We start from the raw sequence: 21780 nt of genomic DNA, 5'->3' as shown, positions 1-21780 counted from the left end.
TATTCCAAATATCAGAGCTCCATCTTAATTTGTTGTACATTCTTTCCATCTTAGTGAAGTTTTGTTTACTACCTTGACACACAAATACACTTTCCTGGTTTTTCTTCAAAAAACAGGCTGAAACAGCCTCCCTCAAAATGTCTTATTTCAACTTGTCTATCATTCAACATAAGTTTAATTGGATGAGCTGTAACCTGGAGAATCATGCCTAAATGGCTGCCTGACTACATTTTTTTATCCTTGATGGATCTCATGTTTCAGGCTGTGTCAGGCCTCATTTGGTCAGAAGCATGTTTGTTTCCTTTGTCAACTTCTTGATTGGTTCCTTTCCAGATTTCTGCAGGGCAACCATATGGTCATTTCTGCCTGTTTTCTAGATTGCTTCTATGGCATTCTTCCAGATTTGGTTGATTAGTGTTTTAGAATCTACTCAAACTGAAAAGGCTTCACATTTGCCCTTTGATTTTATTTCAGAGAGTGTATTCAGATCTACTGTTTTTCCTGTTCCTTTTCTGAAGTCATTTGAATTTGGTAATTTTATTTTATGTAGGCTGTGAATATTCTACTAGGTAATCATTATTAATGTTCATGAAATTGAGTAGTGGGGCATACAGTCTGCTTTCACATTTTTCTGTTATCAGATTCTTAAGGTTTTTGAGATTTTTTAAAAATTTATTTGAAAAATTACTCTCTATAACTGTGAGACTAGGAGAAATGTATCCATAAATATTAAAAAATTAAATATTAAATATTTAAAATTACAGCTTTCAAGGAATAATTATCATTACAAAATATTGAAACAAACCTCTGTTAACAAACTAGGACTTTGGGAGCTGTGTGTTGGCACAGTGGTGGAATGCAGTGCCCTGCAGGGCAGACCCAAGGGGAAGGGTGCCAGTTCACATCTAGAGACCTCCCTGAGGACATCAGGGACACGTACTTGCCCTTGATCCTATACTGGCTGAAGCTAGGGGGTGGCTTGTGGTGTTAAGACCTATTGGGGGTACTTTGTGTGTGTGTCTTTCTGTCTGTCTGTCTGTCTCTCATGGAGTTAATCAATAAACTTTAAAAAAAAAAAGTGTCCCAAAACAACATTTATTGATCTCACCTAAATGAATAACTGTATCATTTCAGGATCTCTCAAACTTGGAGAAAAACAATGTAATATCTTGTTTTCAGTCTCTTAATGAATTTGATGAAGATTGAAATAATATGAATAAATTAAACATCAAGAAAAACTCATTGAAATGTTAAAGACAAGGGTTGTTTTGTTTTATTTTATTTATTATCATATTTTTATATTACATTTAATCACATGTATCTTTACAGTATATTACATTTCTTTTTCCAGCATGATTACCATGCATCAGTCAAGACAAAGACATTACTATCCACATCATCATTATCAAATAGCTTTTCATCATCTTTTTCAGATTATTATTATTATTTATTCTCATTGTTTTTTAAACATTCAATAACTATATATCATTTGGCTTGTAATGATAATTTATCCAATATGAAATACTTCTCAGACCATTTCAGTTGAGAATACTATACATGTAGTAAACCATTTCTGTGTCCCACTAATGTCATGCATCTCTATTTTTTATCTTGCTATCCTTCTCTATATTCTAACCTTCTCCCCCTCTTGTTCCATACTGTCTTCAGCATTTGTAACTATTTTCACTGCTTTTATGCCCTCTGATATTTTGATCTCTACCATAAAGTGTGGAAGATCAGTATATATTAAGTGGATATATACAGTATTTTTCTTTCATAACCTGGCTTGCTTCACTCAGCAATAGATCTTCCATATTCAGCCGCTTTCCATTAAATGCCAGGGTCTTGTTTTTTTGTTTTTGTTTTTTTTTGTTTTGTTTTGTTTTGTTTTGTTTTTTTTAGGCTGAATAGTATTCCATAGAGTTTATGTGCCACACTTTTTCCATCCATTCATCTGTTTGTGGACATTTGGGTTGGTTCCATGTCTTGGTGATCGTGAATAATGCTGCAATAAACATTGATATACAAGCGCTTTTCCAACTGAGCATTATTCTGTCTTTTGGGTAGATACCCAGAAATGAGATTGCTGGATCAAATGGTAGTCCTATTTGTAGATCATGGAGGAACCTTCATATTGTTTTCCACAGTGGCTGAACCAGTTACATTTCCATCAACAGTGTAGGAGAGTTCCCCTTTCACCACATCCCTGCCAACACTTATCACTTTTTTTTTTTTTTTTGAGAGGTTTTTGCTGTAGGGTGCATGCACTTGCCAGAAAGACAGAGAGAGACAGAAAGCAAGAAATTAGTCCCCAGGGAGGATGGCCACACCGCAATCCCTTCTCTTCCATTCCCTCTCAGGATCTTGGGCACACACGCACACACGCCCAGTGTGAATTTAAGCCACCAGATCCGGGACTCGAACCTCAGTCTATTACATAGGAGTCCAGTGACATAGCCATTATGGCAACTGCAGGTCCCACTTTTTGTATTTTGAATCTTTGCCATTCCTACAGGGGTTTGCTGTGTGATTCCACCTTTGCAGGGCCACTTGCATTATCTTTGCACCACAATTGCTAGGCCTGTTGTAGTTTACTTTTGTTTGTATACTAGATGCCCTTTTTCAGTTTGTGGGTCTTTTTCAAAAGGAGCTATACCAAACTTTGTCTTCTTTCTAATGTTCTTAAGCATTTTGGATTAGAGTGTTCTGTAGGTAGGTTTGAAGGTTCTTATTATTAAGGTCAGCACTCAGTTCAAAAAGTAACCTTTAGAAGGAGCTAACTAAATGTTTTAGGTGGTATTTCATTGTGGTTTTAATCTGCATTCCCTTATTATGTGGGATGTAGAGCATTTCCTCATATGCATTTTGGCTGTTGGTATGTCTTCCTTAGAGAGATTTTTGTTCAGTTCCTTTCTCCATCTTTTAATTGGATTAGACATTATTTTTCGAGTAAGCTGCTTGAGTTCCCTGTGTATTCTGATTATCAGTCCCTTAAGACAAGGGTTGATTTATAACCTAGGTAAAAACGTTGTTATATTTTCAGATGTGGACTTAAATTCTTTGATCATATTAAATTATTAAAACCTGGATTCATTTTGCTTATGTATTTGAACAGTCCTTGATTTAATTTTGCTTTACTGCTTTTATTAGAGAAGCTACTTAATAAATATTTTCAGGCTTCTTTAAATTTTTCAGGAAGTAACTTTATTGTAATTAGCTTTTATTTTAAATGATAGAGAATGCATGTGCATGGAGAGAGAGAGAGAAGTGCCTTCAGCAGCGTCTCATCATGTCACAATATCCTATTTCCCCTCTCTCTGGCTTCTCAGGATTCTGGGTGCCTATGCATGTGCTAGTGTGTTTTCAGGCTGACTCAGCGATAGGAACCTGTCATTTGCTGCATGGCTTCCAGCTTCGCAGGGCCACTTGAATTATTGCACCACAATGGCTAGGCCTGTTGTTTACTTTTATTTATATACTAGATGCCCTTTTTTGGTTTGTGGGTCTTTTTTGAAAGGAGCTATACCAAACTTTGTTTTTTTCTAATATTCCTAAGCATTTTGGAATAGAGTGCTCTGTATGTAGGTTTGAAGGTTCTTATCACTAAGGTCAGCACTCAGTTCAGAAAGTGATCTTTAGAAGGAACTAACTAAATGCTTAAATTTATTAGATCTAGAAGTTTAGTCAGTAGTTGTACATTTTAAAGAATTATTTGACTTCTTTGCAGCAGGATATTTTTCTTGAGTGTGTAGTCAAATTTTATTGCCTCCAAATGGAGCAGGTAACTGTCAAAAAAAGGATTGTATTTTTAAGCATTAGATCCTGAAAGATCTAGTCCCAGTCCTTCAGATACTGGTTCTTAAGTGTTTTTTAGTAGGATTAGTCACCTGAGATGCTTATTAAAACTTTCTTGGTCCCATATCCAGAGAATCTCTTATCATTGATGAGAAACCAGACCCAGAAATCAGTTTTAAACAAGTGTTTCATGCTTTGAGAAGCATTGCCTTAAAATCTTAGTGGTGGGATAAACTTCTGGCAGCAGCATCTAGAGCTGCTGTAGCAAGATGGGTCAGAGTCAGAGTAGTAGTCACTGTTTCGGGAGTGGCAAGAAGGATAACAAGGATAAGAAAAAGCAGTATGAACCTCCTTTCCCAACTTGGGAGGGGGGAACTAAGGGACCAGATGCTGCCACAAATTGCTGTTGGTGACACCTCACACATAGTGCTGGTTAAAATTACTGAAATGAGAGAAAATTAAAGACTACTTTCTAATGGAATAAGGATCCATTAGAAATCAGAAACAAATGAAACCATTAGAAAAAAAGCAAGAACAGGAAAGAACAAAAATAGATGATCTAATTGGGACCCCAATGTCAATAGGAACCTTGGAAAAAAATTATTGATGCCAATGTGTCTACATCTGTGGGCTCAGAACACTATATCAGCATTCTTTCATTTGTGAACAAGGATCTGTTGAAACTGGGCTGCCCAGTCCTACTCAACCAGCAGGTACATTGATTGATCAGGGTGCTGATGGATGACATGGATCTTCTGGTCACAGTGATGAAGGAGGGAAAGGCCCCACAGGAGACCTATGCTGATATTGAGGGGTAGGACAACCAAATCCAGGAGATTAAGGTATTTGTGGAGCTTCCTTTCACTCATCCTGATTATTATGAAGAGATGGGTATAAAACTCCCTAAGGGGGTCGTTCTCTATGGTCCATCTGGCACAGATAAAACCTTGTTAGCCAAAGCAGTTGCAAACTAAATTTCAGTTACTTTCTTGAGAGTGGTTGGTTCTGAACTTACTCGGAAGTGCTGGGGTGATGGATCCGAACTTGGAATTGTTTCTAGTTGCTGAAGAGCATGCACAATCCATCATATTTATTAATGAAATTGATGCCATTGAAACAAAAAGATAAAATTCAAATTTTGGTGGTGAAAGAGAAATTCAGTGAAAAGTATTGGAACTGTTGAATCAACTAGATGGATTGGATTCAAGGGGAGACATAAGAGTTATGGCCACAAGCCAAATAGAGACTTTCTATCCAGTGATTATCAAACCAGGCCTCATTGACAGGAAGATTAAGTTCTCCCTGCCCAGTGGAAAGACTAAGAAATGCATCTTTCAGATTCGCACAAGTTGAATGATGACATAACTCTGGATGACTTAATCATGGCTAAGGATGACCTGTCTGGTGCCAACATCACGACAGTTTGTACAGAAGCTGGTCTGATGGCCTTGACAGAACACAGAATGTGAAAGTAACAAGTGAAGACTTCAAAGAAATCTAAAGAAAATGTTCTTTGTAAAAAAACAAGAAGGCACCCCTGAGGGGGCTCTATCTTGTGAACCACGGTTGCCTTCAAGAAAATGGTTGGCAGTTTTCCTGACTCTGGTGAGGAACGAGGTTGAGGAAGTGCCCAGAGGAACCCATGTTCCAATTGATTATTACTGCAAACCTCCTGTGTATCTTCTGGAGTGTGATGTGGAGGATGCCCACTGGGAAGCTTCCCAATAAAGCGTGCTCTTTCACACACACAAAGAAAACAAAAACAAAAACAAACACACAAAGAATCTCAGTGGTTTCCAAACTTGATGATGCATCTTGAATGTATCTGGTTTGCCTTTAAAAAGTGTTGACTCCTAGTACCACCCTAAAACTGCCTGATCAGAATCTCGGAGTGGAGATCCACTAACTTTAGTGGAGATCCACTAAAACTGCCTGATCAGAATCTCGGAGTGGAGATCCACTAACTTGGATTTCTTTAAAGTTTATTTTTATTTTTGATAGAGATCTCATGTCACACACATGAGAAAAGTACTCTGGACAGGGTGTCATCATGTCTCAGTCTCCTTCCTGCAACCCTTCAGCTTGTCAGGATTTTGGAGATGCCACATTCTCCTGACTTGTTTTCAGGATACTGGGACTCTTAATCCATGGTGAGGGAGTGGCTCCCAGCACTGCTGTTCATTTTGCTACCGACTATGCCACCAGGCTGTGCCAACTTGAATATTTAACGAGCTGCTTGATGGTCCTTATGTTAAAAACCACATCTTAGGCTCTCATATTGGAGGTCCATTTCTTAATCCTCCTATGGGTTGCCTGAGGACTTCAGATTTTATATCATAGGCATAATTTTTTCTGTTCAAAACTATGACAAGACTTTTCTGACAACTCAATATTAAACAACTGTTTCTATTTTCAGACATGCCCAGGTATTGACAGTGTAGTTGCTGGAAAGCATTACTAATTTTAAAAGCATTATTTAAAATTTTTCTTAACAATACTAGGTAATTTGCACACACATACACACTTTTATGTCTAAACATAGTTGCAGTCATGTACCACATAATGACATTTCAATCAAAGCCGAATTGCATATTCAATGGTGGTCCCATGAGCATTACGTAGGCTCTACCCTTTAGCCTAGGGATATGGTAGTCTATGCCATCTAGGCTTGTTTATGTATGTTCTATGATACTGAATCAATGACAAAATAGCCTAACAATGCATTTCTCAGACCATATCCTGTTGTTAAGTGATGAGTGACTTTATTACGGGACTTAATTACTCTTTTCATTTTGAATGCTAACAGAGTTTTTTGACATGAATTTTTTGCTATGTTGATTTTCATGGGAAGTTTTCATACACTTTAAAAGCTTAAATCCAAGACAAAAATGTCTTTATATGTTTGCTTTTATACCGTTGGCTAGTATTATTTGTGTAATATTTTTATATAAAAGCTAGTTATTAATATGACTACTGAAGAACTGGAAAATTAATATTAATAATTATCCTAAGCATTTTGCTGAACTATACTGCTTTCCATAGTTAGGATTCTTATTTATTTATTCGTTTATTCATTCATTCATTTATTCATTTTTGCTATAGGGCATGTGTACTCGCCAGAGGGACACACACACACACACACACACACAGCATGAAAAAGCATCCCCCAAGGGAGATGGTCACCCTGCAATCCTTTCTCCTCTTAAGATTTTGGGCATGCATACATACACATGCCCAGTGTGTCTTTCAAGCCTCCGAGTCTGGATTCAAACTGTGCAGTGGGCCACATGAGGATCCAGCTTACCTTAACCAGCAGATCACTGGTTGGCCTCACAATTAGGATTCTTTACAGTTATAATCAGGTTAGAAGTAGTTGACTCTTGGTGGTGGTGGTGGTATGACAGCCAAGTTTCATGGAGTCCTTATATAATAGTTGAAATAACAATAACCCCTTTTCAAAGGTTTAAATGCATTTAGATATTAGTTACATGCTTTAAGTTTAGCTACAATTTGTGTAATCAATATTGGTGGAAAGGTTTGCCATACTTATAATCATAAGTAGACTGAGAGAATTGACTTAAGTTTTTATAAAAAATAATTATTTATTACATTTTATTTATTCATTCATTTATTTTTAATTTGAGAGAGAAAGAGAGAGAGAAAGAGGGGAAGTGAGAAAGCAAGCCACCAGGTCCGAGACTTGAACCATGGTCAGCCATGTGGGAGTGTCCAGTGCCTTAACCACCATGCCACCTGCTGGTCCCCAAGTTATTTTTGTTTATGCAAACGGAATGTAGGATAACAAAGTTTGAGTGTGTTAAAGTCCAAGAAAAGAATATGAGCACTTTGCCCTGTTTGTTGGTTTAAGCTGTGTAGGGCTACACTGTGGCACTCAAAAATAATTACATCCTCTTTACCACTTGGTAAGTGTAGTTTGGAGGGTTTGGTAGCTTATATCATATTACCTTGTAGCTAAAGCTCTTAACATTTCTAACATTCTTTTATTTTTCTAAACTTAGAAAATTCTACTTAACTTTGTTAACCTTCACTGAAGATTTCATTTTAAGACATCAGATTTTCAAACTCACTAGTCAGTCAGTTTTCAATAATTGCCAATAAAGGTTGTTATTAAGAACAAATTAATTTTACGTTACATTACATTACTCTGGCAGTTGGATTTTAAACATTTTTTTTCTGTTTAAAACAGTGCCCAGTTTACCATTCATAGTTACCTAATTTTTTTTTTAAATTTTAAACCCATTTTATTATTATTTTAAAGTGTAATAGAATTTACAGTTGGCTGCTAGGTAGCAAGAATTATTTTGTATTGTCCTCAGTAGGTACCCCAGAGGAGCACCAGGCCTGCCAGCTGCTTTTGCCATTTGGCTCTCTGTTTAGTAGGGTAAGAGGGGAGGGAAAACGTACCTATGATGAATGTAATGGGGAGGCATTTTTATTAATAGAAACTTCTACTATGAGCAGTCATTACCTGGTACTAGCAATCATGATAGTACTGGAAGTTTGAAAGGAGTCATCCACTATTTTATAATAGGTTGTGTATTGTGTTGTGTTGTTTGTTTTTTAGGGATTTTTTTTTTGGCCATAGAGCGTGTACTCACTGGAGACAAATAGAGACAGGGCGAGGGAAAGTGAGTAAATCAGCCTCAATAATGGGGATAAATATATATTTATCTAAATATATACTATAATGGCATCATGAAACAAGTAACAATATATTACGTAGTATGTACAAGTAACGCAAAACCACTGTTGACTTTTCTAGTTGCACTAAACTTTAAAACCTGTAACTGACCAGTAGATAGGACAGTGGTTAAACACTGGGTGTGTAGCGCTGGATTCCCACACAGCTGACTGTGATTTGTGTCCCAGCCCTTGCCACTTGAAAATAGGCTAGGTGTATCCATGCCTGAGATCATGAAGGGAAGAGAATGGTGGCATGACTATGCCCCATTGGGGGATTTTCCCTTTCCCTCTTTGCAGGTGCACATGCTATCTGGCAGTTAAACAAAATTCAGAACCTGAACTGATGGCAGATACCATAAATCAAATAAATAAAAATTGGGGGCTACCCAGGCTTAGATGTTGAGGCAGTCAAAAACAATGAAAACAAAAAGTCATTGGCATGATAGTTTGGATAATACAAAAAAATCAACTCGTTGACATAGAATTGCACTATTTATGCTACATCTTTTTATAAAACTAGGGCATTTGTGGAATTTGATAAATGAGGTTATTATAGTTTATTATATCTTGGGAGAATTTAAAAAAAACCTATTAGAATGTGTTTTTAGCTAGGGTTTTTTTTTTTTTTTTTTTTTCTGGCTATAGGGCACCTATGCTTGTTGGAGAGAGAGAGGGGGACAGAGAAAGAGAGAAGTTGCCCCCCAGGTAGAATGGCCATGCTGCATTCCCTTCTCCTCCAGTTTCTTCTTGGGATTTGGGGCACGTTTGCCACGTGCTCAGCATGATTTTCAAGTCACCACCCAGTCCAGGGACTCAAATTATTTAGCTGGCTAGATGGAATCTAGCACCTTAAATTCCATACCACCTGTTGACCCAAAACCTGTTGAAATTTTCACCCTCTATATAATTTACATGGAAATAACTACTCCCTATCTTTGAGATTTTCATAGTGTAAGAAATGATGAAACTCTTTCTTTTAAAGTGTGTTTAAAATACAGCCTTTCATTTGCTACATATACTTTAATTTTTTTTAAATGTAGACTGGCAGAGTAAATTTTATAACAAGGTATGGACACTGTACTATCCTACTTTACTCTTTCCTTTAAAATACTTGTAATATACGTTGCTTGTTTACATATCTTTTTTTTTTCTAAGACAAAATCTCCCTATGTGAAATCCCTTGGCCTCAGCCTCCTAAGTAGTAGGGACTGTAGGCATGTACCATCACACTCAGCTCTTTCTGATAGGGTCTTGCTGTGTTGCCTACACTGATCACAGGGTCATGAGTCTCTTTCCTCAGCTTACTGAGTAACTGGGCATATGATACTGCACCCAGATTTTTTAAAAAAGGGTACAGATATCTAACTAGGGTCTTCCTTGTAGCCTCAATCTGCCACGTAACAGTGTTAGCCTTTGCCTGCTACCATGGCTGTGCCTGCTACCATGTCTGGGCCTGCACGTTCTTATGTGGTTCAGGATTAGGATTATAGTCACAGAATTAGAAATAGCTAACTGTCTAATCTGTAGATTGAATTTAGCCCTGAATTTCAGATGGCCTATCTCAGTGGTCCTCACATTAAAGTTTGTAAGGTATTAAGATAAAGGAAGATATAGAAATTTAAAATTTTGGTCTTTTATTTCATACATATAATTCCTTATTTTGTGTGTCTTACTTTATATATATGTGTGTATGTATGTATATATAGTATTAGTAATATACATGTCCAATTTATAAATAAATAACTATGCTGTTGTTTACATATTTACTTATAGGAATATTTATAATAAATTAAAGACCATAGATCAAATAAAGTAATCAGAGAGTGGATGCTAAAGACAGAGCATAGAATCTTTTTAAAATCATAGAGAAAGATCTAATGATTAAAAATACGGTAAAAGAAAAATTAGGAATATTGTATTATACAAACCAATGGGTTTATTTATAGATTACTCATATATACAACTCATCATGAAACATAAAAATAGTTCCTTTTGTTCACTTAGTGAATTAAAGTTTTAGTGACTAAATAGACTACACACATCTTTCAAATAGCTTTTAGCAGTTTATGTATAGGTTCAACTTTCTTACATATAATGACTTTTAAATTTATGGTTATAGCTGATCTTTATTTAGACCTTTTTAAATAATTTATTTAGTGGTTAACTGCTATAAATTTTGGCTCCTATATAGGAGACAGTTTATTTTTGTTTTTCTTTCTTGGTGGAAGTTATGTAGAGTAACTTTTTAAAATTTTAAACAAGTTTGAAATGTTAATTTTCTCTATTTTCCAAAATTGCTAAAATTAGATACTACTTTTATGATCTGGGAATATACTTAAAAGAGTTAATGGAAATAACACCTAGAGGTAGAACTAGTACAGCTTATGCATCTACCAAATTGCTTATTATGGAAGGAGAGGGTGAAGAGAAGGGAGAAGAAGAAATACATAGTAAAACATAAAAAATAAGTAGTAAGGAAGCACTATAAAATAGGAAAGAAGTTACATGACAAGTTAGACTCAGTCTATTATAACAAATATAAGTGGGATAAACTCATCTTTTACTTACAGTAAGAAGGCTTATTATTAAAATTTGGTTTCAAAAGTCTACATGCATGAGATATACATGAAACAATCTAAAGAACTTATAAATGATAGACATACTAAGTGAATTGTAACAGAAAGAAAGCAGAATGGAAGTCATAATGTTCAGCTCGACAGATTTAAAAGTAAAAAGCAATAAATGGGACAGATTTTAATGATTATACATATAAGCCACAATGATTATGATGTCAAGAATCTATTAGCACCATAATATACTGAACTAAAATACAAATGCCAAAAATTTGCAAGAGGCCCAGCCACTGTGGCACAGTAACTTTAGCACCTGGCAGTGCTGGAAGCCATGGGCAACTGCAGTTCAGGTCACTGGTTAGCCTGCAAAACATGCCAAGTGTAGGTACTAGAAATCTGAAGAGCTGGAGGACTAGGCAAGGTGGATCATGGTGCGATGTGACCCTGTTGAAGGAGCTTTGTCTCTCTCTCTCTCTCTGCACCGCCCCCCCCATGAGCATGTACTCCCTATCATAAAAGAAAATTTTTAAAATTGCAAAAATGAAAGATTTCTAAGCCACTTAATAGTGGCTTAGAATTTTATAGTACTTTTTAAAATCTATGGAGGTCAAGCTGATAATTATATTATTCCTAAATCCTATATTCTTATTTAATTCAGTTGACGTACAAGTTTAAAAAAAACATATATTCTAATAACAAATGTCTTTGCCATGGCTTATGAAATATTTATTAAAATTTATCATGATTTTGGTCACAAACAAAATTTAAGATAATTCTAGAATAGAAATAAGTCACACTTGATTCTCAGCCTCAGTGCCAGTAGTATTAGAGCTAAGTAATAAAGATGAAGAAATTTGGTAATTTTCAGATTTTCTCTAACAACTTCTGTGTTAAAAGAGAAAAAGTTTTAAGATATTATCTAGATAATATGATAACATTAGGACATACTGCATTTTCTTCTGTTCTTATAAACAAATTGTATATTCTGATTTTAAGAAGATAGTTAAAGACCAGCATTCAGTAACAAATTTTTCTTGCTCTCTGTAATAGGCAAGACTTTTTATCTGATGTGAAATTAAACTCTGAGTAAGACTATGAGCCTGGAGGACTTGTGATCAGTTGGACTTTATTATATTCTACAATGCACATTAGTAGTAGATTATTTGAGATATATATTTTGAAAATCTGCTGCCATTTCTTTGTAGGCTTCCATGTTCAGTATGAGCACTTCACAGATACTTATTTTACCTATAAAGGGAAGAAAAATAGATTGTATTTATAATAGACTGATTAAATTGTGTAGATTGTCTGGAGATCTTGGTCCTTTTTATTTCTGTCTCCTGTTACAGTTCATTAGGCAATTCAGTTGTATCTCTCTAGGCTTGAAATTTTTCATCTGTAAATGAGGAAGTTGAATTAAAATACAAAGTTCGTTATACATGTTATTTTTGTGTAGCTTACTCGACATTAAATAAGTATTGAACTTTGCCTCCTTTTATATCTCTAAGGACTGAAATTATGCTCTGGTATGGGAGATAGACAAGCTTAAGAGGTCATGAAAAGCAGAGGCAGGTGAATCTGTCTCTGGTAAGGAAGGAGATTGAAGGGCATTGAGGAAGCTTTCACAAAGGCAGTGTGACATCTAAGCTGGTGTTGAAGATAAATAAGAGTTTGTCAAGTGGATGAGGAAAGAGAGAGTTTAGATAGTAGAATGCGCAGAGGTAGAGAGAAGGTACATTTTACTTTTGAAAATGTTAAGTTGTGTGACATTTAGTAAGCATGGGCTTATAGAGGAGTAACAAGATTTTATTAAGCATTGAGGCGTATAGGAACCAAATTGTGCAAACGTTTTGTGTCATACTAAATAATATGAGTTTTAAGGTAAAAACAATAGCTATCTATAGAAATATTTTTAGCAGGGATGGGGGATGGCAAGATAAGATTTAGTTGAGAATGGATACAGAGAGAGCAGTTAGAAAGCTGGCAATTTAGGTGAGACATCATGGAATCTAAATTAAAGTAATGGCAGTCTATGTGATATGTAGATTTTATTATAGATCTCTAGAACTGATTCGTTTCATAGTGTCTGTAAAAGCCCAAAAGGTATATACTAGAATTGTTTTTTTTTTTGAGGGAGGGCAGCAGTTGGCATAATGGCTACATTGCTGGACTCCCATATAGTCCACCATGGTTCAGTCCCGGACCCGATGGCTTAAACTCACGCCGGGCGCGTGTGCATGCGTGCCCAAGATCCCGAGCGGAGAATGGAGGAGAAAGGGATTGCGGTGCAGCCATCCCCAAGTGATTTCTCGCTTTCTGTCTGTCTCTGTCTTTCTGATGAGCGCACGTGCCCTATAGCACAAACCTCTCCAGAAAATTTTTTAAAAAATTATTTATTTAATTTTATTTATTCATTCATTTATTTTAATTTGACCAGAGAGAGAGGGAAAGTGAGAAAGCAACCACCAGGTCTGGGACTCAAACAGTGGTCAGCTGTATAGGAGTGTCCAGTGCCTCAACCACCATGCCACCTACTGGCCCCATATATACAAGATTTATTATGTATGAGTATATTTTCCTTGGGAAAGGGTCCATAAATTTCATCACAAAATACAACAAAGCTATTAGGATCAATTACATATGATAGGAATAATTGAAAGGACAACATTCTAGAAACAATGAAGTTTAAATAATTTAAAATTTTACCTTATTTACTAATAACTAATATGACTTTTTTTTTCTTTTTGTAGTGGACAGGCAAAAATCTCAGCAAGTTCGAAGCTCTAGTACAATAAGGCGGACCTCTTCTTTGGATACGATAACAGGACCTTACCTCACAGGACAGTGGCCACGGGATCCTCATGTTCACTACCCTTCATGCATGAAAGATAAAGCTACTCAGGTAAAATAAATCAAAATAAGCTTTATTAACCTACAGTTCTTCTGTTTTGATCACTGTGAATAAAATGTAATCAGCATTTCCTAAATTTGAGCTATATCAAACCAAAGAAGAAATCCATTAATTTAAATAAACTCTGCCATGATTTTTTGTCATAGTTTTAGAAATTTTGCAGTCATTTAGCATTTAGTTAGTAGTACATCATTTTATATTATATGGTTTTAGAGAGTTACATTGTAGTTTTAGGAATTGCTTTCCAGGACCAGCAGTTAGCGTATGACTATGTCGTTGGACTCCCACGTAGTCAACCACAGTTCACGTCCCAGACCCGGTGACTTAAAACTCAACGCCAGACGTGTGCGTGCATGCCCAAGATCCTGAGAGGAGAATGGAGGAGAAGGAATTGCGGCGTGGCCATCCCCACTGGGGAGTGATTTCTCACTTTCTGTCTCTGTCTGTCTGGCGAGCGCACGCGCCCTATAGCAAAAATCTCTCCAAAAAAAAAGGAATTGCTTTCCTATAGAAATGAACAAATGACTAGTCACCTATTCAGAAAACATGAGTTTTTTTTTTTTTTTCTACCTAAGTATTTTTGCTATAGGCACTATGTGTTCCCTAGAGAAACAGAGAGAGAGAAAGTGAGAAATCACCCCCCAGTGGGGATGGTCATGCTGCTGTCTCTTCTCCTTGACTCTGCTCTCAGGATTTTGGGTATACACGGTTGCACATGTACCCAGCATGAGTTTCAAGCTCTTGGATTTGGGACTTGAACTTTGGTTAGCCATGTGGGATTTCAGTACCTTAACCACTATGCCACTTGCTGGCCTCTCTTTCTTTCTTTTTTTATTTTTTAATTCTGTTTTCTTTTCAAGTTATGGTCAAATAAATATAGCTTAAAATTTGTCATTTTAACCAATTTGTAAGTGTACAATTCATTGACATTCAGTGGATTTATATAGGTGTGGAGCCATCACCACTGTCCATCTCTTAACACTTTTTCATCTTCTCCAACTGAAATTGCATTCTTTGGGCACTAGTTCCCCATCCCTTTTATCCCTAGCTCCTGATAAATACCATTCTACACTCCATGAATTTAGCTACTCTAGGAACTTTGTATAATAACATAATATTTGTTTTTTTTGTTAGAATTATTTATTTAATATTAATTGGCTATTATTTCTTCTTTTAGTTTCATCAGAGACAGAGAAAGAGAGAGAGAAAGGGAAAGTGAGAAAGGAAGCAACCAGGTCTGGGACTCAAACTGCAGTTAGCCATGTGGGAGTTCAGCACCTTAACCACTATGCCACTGCCTGACCTGTAATATTTGTTTTCTCGTGTCTTATTTCACTTAGTATTTTCAAGGTTCATCTAGGTTTTTGGACATGTGAAAATTTCCTTTTTAAGACTGAATATTAATCCATTTTATGTACATACCACATTTTCTTTATCCATTTGTCTGTTAATAAACATTTGGGTTGTTTCCACCTTTTAGCACTTGTGAATAATACTTTTATATTCTTTTTGGGTTTTTTTTGGAGAGGCTTTTGCTATAGGGCGCGTGCGCTCACCAGAGAGAGACAGAGAGACAGAAAGTGAGAAATCACCCCCCCCAGGGGGGATGGCCATGCCACAGTCCTTTCCTCCTCCATTCTCCTCTCGGGATCTTGGGCACACACGCACACACGCCCAGCATGAGTTTTAAGCCATGGGTCTGGGACGCGAACCGCGGTCGACTACATGGGAGTCCAGCGACATAGCCATTACGCTAACTGTTGGTCTCAATACTGATATAGCAGTATTCTTGATATATTAAGAAATATCTTTGAGTCCTTGGTTTCATTTTTTTAGGTATATACCAAGAATTGGAATTGCTGAATTATAGGGTTCTATTAAAATTTTTAATCCTGTTTAAATTTTTCAAAAGTCATTGTTTTTTCACAGTAGCAGTACTATTTTACTTTTCAGCAATGCATAAGGGTTACAGTTCTTCTACATCCTTGTTAACAGTCATTTTCTTTCTCTCTCTCTTTTTTCTTTTTTTTTTGGAGAGGTTTTCGCTATAGGGCGTGTGTGCTCGCCAGACAGACAGAGAGACATAGAGACAGAAAGCGAGAAATCACCCCCCCCAGGGGGGATGGCCATGCCACAATCCCTCCTCCTCCATTCTCCTCTCGGGATCCTGGGCACGCACGCACACGCGCCCGGCGTGAGTTTTAAGCCACCGGGTCCGGGACACGAACTGCGGTCGACTACGTGGGAGTCCAGCGACATAGCCATTACGCCAACTGCTGGTCCCTCTCTCTCTTTTTTCTTTTTTTTTTGGAGAGGTTTTCGCTATAGGGCGTGTGTGCTCGCCAGACAGACAGAGAGACATAGAGACAGAAAGCGAGAAATCACCCCCCCCAGGGGGGATGGCCATGCCACAATCCCTCCTCCTCCATTCTCCTCTCGGGATCCTGGGCACGCACGCACACGCGCCCGGCGTGAGTTTTAAGCCACCGGGTCCGGGACACGAACTGCGGTCGACTACGTGGGAGTCCAGCGACATAGCCATTACGCCAACTGCTGGTCCCTCGCTCTCTCTTTTTTTTTTTTCATAATGTACATCCTAATTGTATGAATAGTATCTTTTTGTGGTTTTGATTTGCATTTACTAAATGATTAGTGATGTTGCACATCTGTATGTGGTTTTTGGCCATCTGTATTTCTTCAGAGAAATGGCTATTCAAATCCTTTGTCCATTTTGGAATTGTTCTTTTTTTTCTAAAGATTCATTTTTTTAAATAATTTTTTATTTTTTATCATTATTCTTCAGTTTGACCAGAGAGAGACAGACGAAGAGAAAGAGAGAATGAGAAAGCAAGCCATCAGCTCTAGGACTTGAACCATGGTTGGCCATGTGGGAGTCCAGCAGCCTAACCACCTGCCAGCCCCAAACTGTTCTTTTTGTTATTGTTATTGTTTAATTACAGTTCTTTATGTTTTTAGTTATTAATCTCTTTTCAGATTTGATATGTAAATATTTTCTCATTCTATGCATTGCCTTTTCATTCTATTGATAGTGTGCTAGTTTTTGTTTGTTTTTAAGAGATTTTTGCTGTAGGGCATGTGCACTTGCCAGAGAAACACAGACAGAAAGTGAGAAATCACCTTCCAGGGGATATGGCCAAACCACAACAAATTCTCCTCCATTCTTTTGTCAGGATTTTGGGCATGCACACACATGTACCCTATGTAAGTTTTAAGTCACCAGGTCTGGGACTCGAACTGCAGTCAACTGCATGGGAGTTGAGCCAATGTAACCATTACATCATCTGCTGGTTTTGATAGTGTGCTAGTTTTAATTTGCATAAAGTCCAGTTAATTTTCCTTTGTTGTTGGTGCTTATGGTGGCATATTCATTAAATCATTTCTAAATCTTGTATAATGAGGGTTTTTTCTATGTTTTCTTCTAAGACTTTTATAGGTTTTTGTTTGTTTGTTTGTTTGTTTTTGAGAGTTTTTTGCTATAGGGCACATGTGCTCGCCAGAAAGACAGAGAGAGACAGAGAGACAGAAAGCAAGAAATCATCCCCCCAGAAATCACCCCCCCAAGAGGGGAAGACCAAGCCACAATACCTTCTCCTCCATTCTCCTCTCGGGATCTTGGGCACACATGCACATGTGCCTGGCACGAGTTTAAGCCACTGGGTCCAAGACTCGCTACATGGGAGTCCAGAGACATAACCATTATGACAACTGCTGGTCCCTATAGTTTGGTTTTAAATATTAGGTTTTTTGATTCACTTAAGTTAATTTTTGTATATAGTATAAGGTTAGAATGTGACTTCATTCTTTTTTTTAAAAAAGAATTATTTAACTTTATTTATTTATTTATTTTTATTTTAATTTGACCAGAGAGGGACAGAGAGGGGTGGGGGAGTGAGAAAGGAAGTTGCCAGGTCCAGGACTCAAACCGCAGTTGCCCGTGTGGGAGTCCAGCACCCTTAACCACCACACCACATGCCAGCCCTATGACTTCATTCTTTTGGATGTAAATATTCAGTATTTTCATCACCATTTGTTGAGAAAGCTGTCCTTTGTTTATTGAATGGCCTTAACAGCCTTATCAAAAAAATCCATTGATCATATATACGAGGGTTTATTTCTGAGCTCTCTATTCAATTGATATATCCTCTGTGACTTTTTATATAATTCCATAATTGGGAAGGATTTCTCTCACTCTAAATTTTTTTAAGAACTATATAATTTTTTTGGAACTTTCACATTTTATTTTTTGTTCCTTTGATTTTGTTTCTTTGGAGTATATTTTGATGGAAGGAATGAGATGATAGCCAGTTTTATTCACTTATGTTTCCAAGTGACTAACCAGTTAATGAATAGTTTATCTTTTTCCACTGTTTAAATGAGATGTCACTCTTGTCCTATAATCAGTTAACATTCTTACTGAATCTCATTCTAGACTCCCTATGCTATCAGTAATGTCTTTTTGTGCTTATTTAACACTCAAGGATTTTAATTTTAGTTCCTTGGTAATTCTTTTTAATGGCTAGTAATGACTAGCATCCTTGTTTTTCTTGATTTATTTTAGAATAATTTTGTCAAATTTTCTTAGAATGTTTTGTATTGCAGTTAATATTAAGTCATGTTGAATTGTTAACTTCACCATATTGGTTCTTACCTAAGAAAGGGTTTCTTTATTTAAGTGATTGTTATTTTTATCCTTCAGAACTTCAAAAAAAACTTTCTTACAGGATCAACACATTTCTTACTAAAATTTTACCTCAGTATTTTGTCTTTTTTGGTTGCTGTTGTGAGTAGGGTCCTTAATTACTTCTTAATTAGTTTAGGTGACATTTTTAATTTGAATTTTACTTCTGGTAATTTTTTAGGTAATTCTCTTTGGTTTCTTAGGTATATGATCTCACACATAATAATCCTACTGCTGCCTTTCCATATATCCTTGTTATACATTCTCTCTAGGAATTGCATTTGTCACTACTCTCAAAACCATGTAAACTAGTGGTAATGTTAACAAATACATACTTTGGCCTTTTCTTGACTCTCATGGTAATTAATATAGTTTACCTACTAGACATGACATACTGACTTTTATTATCAGACTTGTGTTTCACATTTGTCAAGCACATACTTATTTTATTAATAGTTTTTTGTTTTAATTAGGAATGATACTTCAGGAGAAAGGCCACTTCATCATTACATATTATCTTTTTTTGGGGAGAGGTTTTTTTTTTTTTTCCATAGGGCACGTGTGCTCGCCAGACAGACAGAGAAAGATAGAGAGATAGAAAGCAAGAAATCACCCCCCCAGGGGGGGATGGCCACGCCGCAATCCCTTCTCCTCCATTCTCCTCTCGGGATCTTGGGCACACATGCACACGCGCCCGGCGTGAGTTTTAAGCCTCCGGGTCCCAGATGAGAATCATGGTCGACTATGTGGGAGTCCAGCCACATAACCATTACGCTAACTGCTGGTCCCACCATTGCATATTATCTTGACCCAACCGATAATGTAGTGAATTTCTTAAATAGATTATGTAATATTTGGTCAATTTGTGCAGTAAATACTATTTGTTTGTAGAGGTTTTTCTAACTATATGGTGGCAAATGAAGTAGTTGTTAATATCTAGGATGTTTGTGAGGTTTGCATTTTTTTTAAATGATGTAATTCTTAGGTGTTATACTTGCTTCATAAAAATTTTTTTTTGCAAGATTTCCTTCTGTGTTTCAGCATGGTATAAATATCATCTGAATTATCTGTCACTTTGATCTGAAAGAATTTTACCTACAAAACTACTAGCTTAGTATGTTTTTGGATTGCAACAATTTAGAAAGTCTTCTCAATTTCTCCATAGCTTTTGATCTCTCTTGATTTACGGTATCAGAGAGATTTTAAAACTTGTATTCTTTGAGGGCTGAGAGATAGGATAGCTAGATTTTAAATGAAATTGTGCATACTTAGGCTTCCATTTTTCTAGGTGATTTGCGAGGGATATTTTATTGTTTTAAATTCATTTTTAAAATTTATGAAACATTAGACATGCTCAAAAGTATGTGCAATATTTAATTTCTCCTTTCTAATCTTATTAGGTTTCAGTGTAGATAGTTTTATGATCTTACCTCTATGCCAGTATCTTTTCCTGGAAATATGTATATTTTTATTTATTTCAAAGAAACAGATCTGAAATAAATACTTAGCCTTTGACTTTACACGATATTTGATAAAGTCAACTAACCACACTAAAATTATACATTCTTTGCTTTTAGATTATATTAAAATACCTAGCCCTTTTCACCATTTCTGAAATGAGATTTATTGAGGAGGTCTTTAATGAAAGGAGATGATATATCTCAAATGATCTGAGATGTATAAAAGAACTTTCAGTTTTACCACTCTGATCTAAAACTCATTTCCTGAACAAAAGTCACACTTGATGTAGCTGTTTGGGTTTCCTGTACCCTGTAGAACATCTTGCTGTTGAAATTTGCTTTAGATGCTGCAAATGGTGAAACATTTTATGTGTGGAGGACTTCTTTTTGAACTCCAATCAGGTCTGAAGATTTGACTATTTTAGTTTCTAGATTGTGTTCCAAGGACCTTACTTGTTACATTTTTATGGAGCCGGTATCCCTGAAAGGCTGTTGAGTAAATATATAAAGGTTAATTGTACATGATTACCTTTACTTTTTCTTTTAGCTATCCTCTAATTACCAGACCAAGGACTGTAAAATCCTAGATTTGTACAAACTCCTTTTCAAAGTAGTAATATTCCCAGTTTAGGGAGTAATTATTTTTGTTGCTAAAGGAATATACTCAACTGAACTAATGAAAGTTAAATCTGTGGCTGAAATATTTCATATTTTTTTCATGCATTTCAAATACCATCTCTAAACTTACCAGAAATTCCAAGTCCTTTGTATTAATTTTTAATAAGTTAATTGTTCATTTGGCTCAGAAGTAAAAGATAAATAGCAAGGGATCTTCCTGTTACCCAGATATCTTTTACCTGAAACATTTAACTGTCAGCAAAATTAACCTCTTTTATCACTTCCACATGCCTTTGGCCCCTAAGCTGGTTCTAGGTAGAATTGTGAAATAAGAAAATTATTTGGAATATAATCTTCTTACTCTGATTCCCTGAGCTCTGTTGTTTGGTATATTATTTCTCAACTTACTATGTTATAACCTATCCATTTTTTAATTGAAATTCCTGTGATTAGTATTAAAGAAAATTAACTGGGGAAGACATTTGTATGTTAGAGACATTATACTTTTTTCTGTTATTATTATTATTTATACATTCAATTCCATACATCATTTATATTGTAAAGAGACTTTATCTAGCATGATACATACCTCAGTCCAACCCAGTAGAGAATGCTGTACTCATTATAAACTGATAATAAAACATATCTGTGTTCTACAAATATCTTACCTCTCTACTTTTTTCCCCAAATTTCCTTTCTTATGCTCTTCCCCTCTCCTATTCTCCTACCACTTTATAGCTAGTGTCCATAACAATTTTCAATGCTTTTATGTCCTCCAGTCTTTTAGTCTCTACCATACAGTGCAGACGGTCGGTATATGTTAAGTGGAGACATACAGTGTCTCTGTTTCATAGCCTGACCTGCTTCACTCAGCAACAAATCTTTCATATTCGTCCATTTTCTATCAAATACTAGAGCCTTTTTTTTTAATGGCTGAATAGGTATTCCATGGAGTATATGTGCCACACTTTTTCAATCCATTCATCTGTTTGTGGACATTTGGGTTGGTTCCATGTCTTA

At 36.2% G+C, this 21780-nt stretch overlaps 1 protein-coding gene across 3 annotated transcripts in view; it reads left to right on the top strand.

Moving 5' to 3' along the window:
• Nucleotides 1-21780, top strand: part of GLCCI1 (glucocorticoid induced 1) — a 119778-nt gene that overhangs the window by 28605 nt on the left and 69393 nt on the right. For all 3 annotated transcript variants that reach the window (XM_027769144.1, XM_014585057.2, XM_014585056.2), the window contains exon 2: nt 13823-13974. In XM_027769144.1, the coding sequence (XP_027624945.1) occupies nt 13954-13974 (21 nt within the window). In that variant the 5' untranslated portion in view covers nt 13823-13953. The remainder of the gene's footprint in view (nt 1-13822; nt 13975-21780) is intronic.

The sequence above is a fragment of the Tupaia chinensis genome, unplaced genomic scaffold (assembly GCF_000334495.1).
Source record: "Tupaia chinensis unplaced genomic scaffold, TupChi_1.0 Scaffold148792_1, whole genome shotgun sequence".
NCBI classification, from domain to species: Eukaryota; Metazoa; Chordata; class Mammalia; order Scandentia; family Tupaiidae; genus Tupaia; species Tupaia belangeri.
The sequence above is the reverse complement of the archived record's forward strand: the minus strand, read 5'-3'. Positions and strand labels throughout refer to the sequence as shown.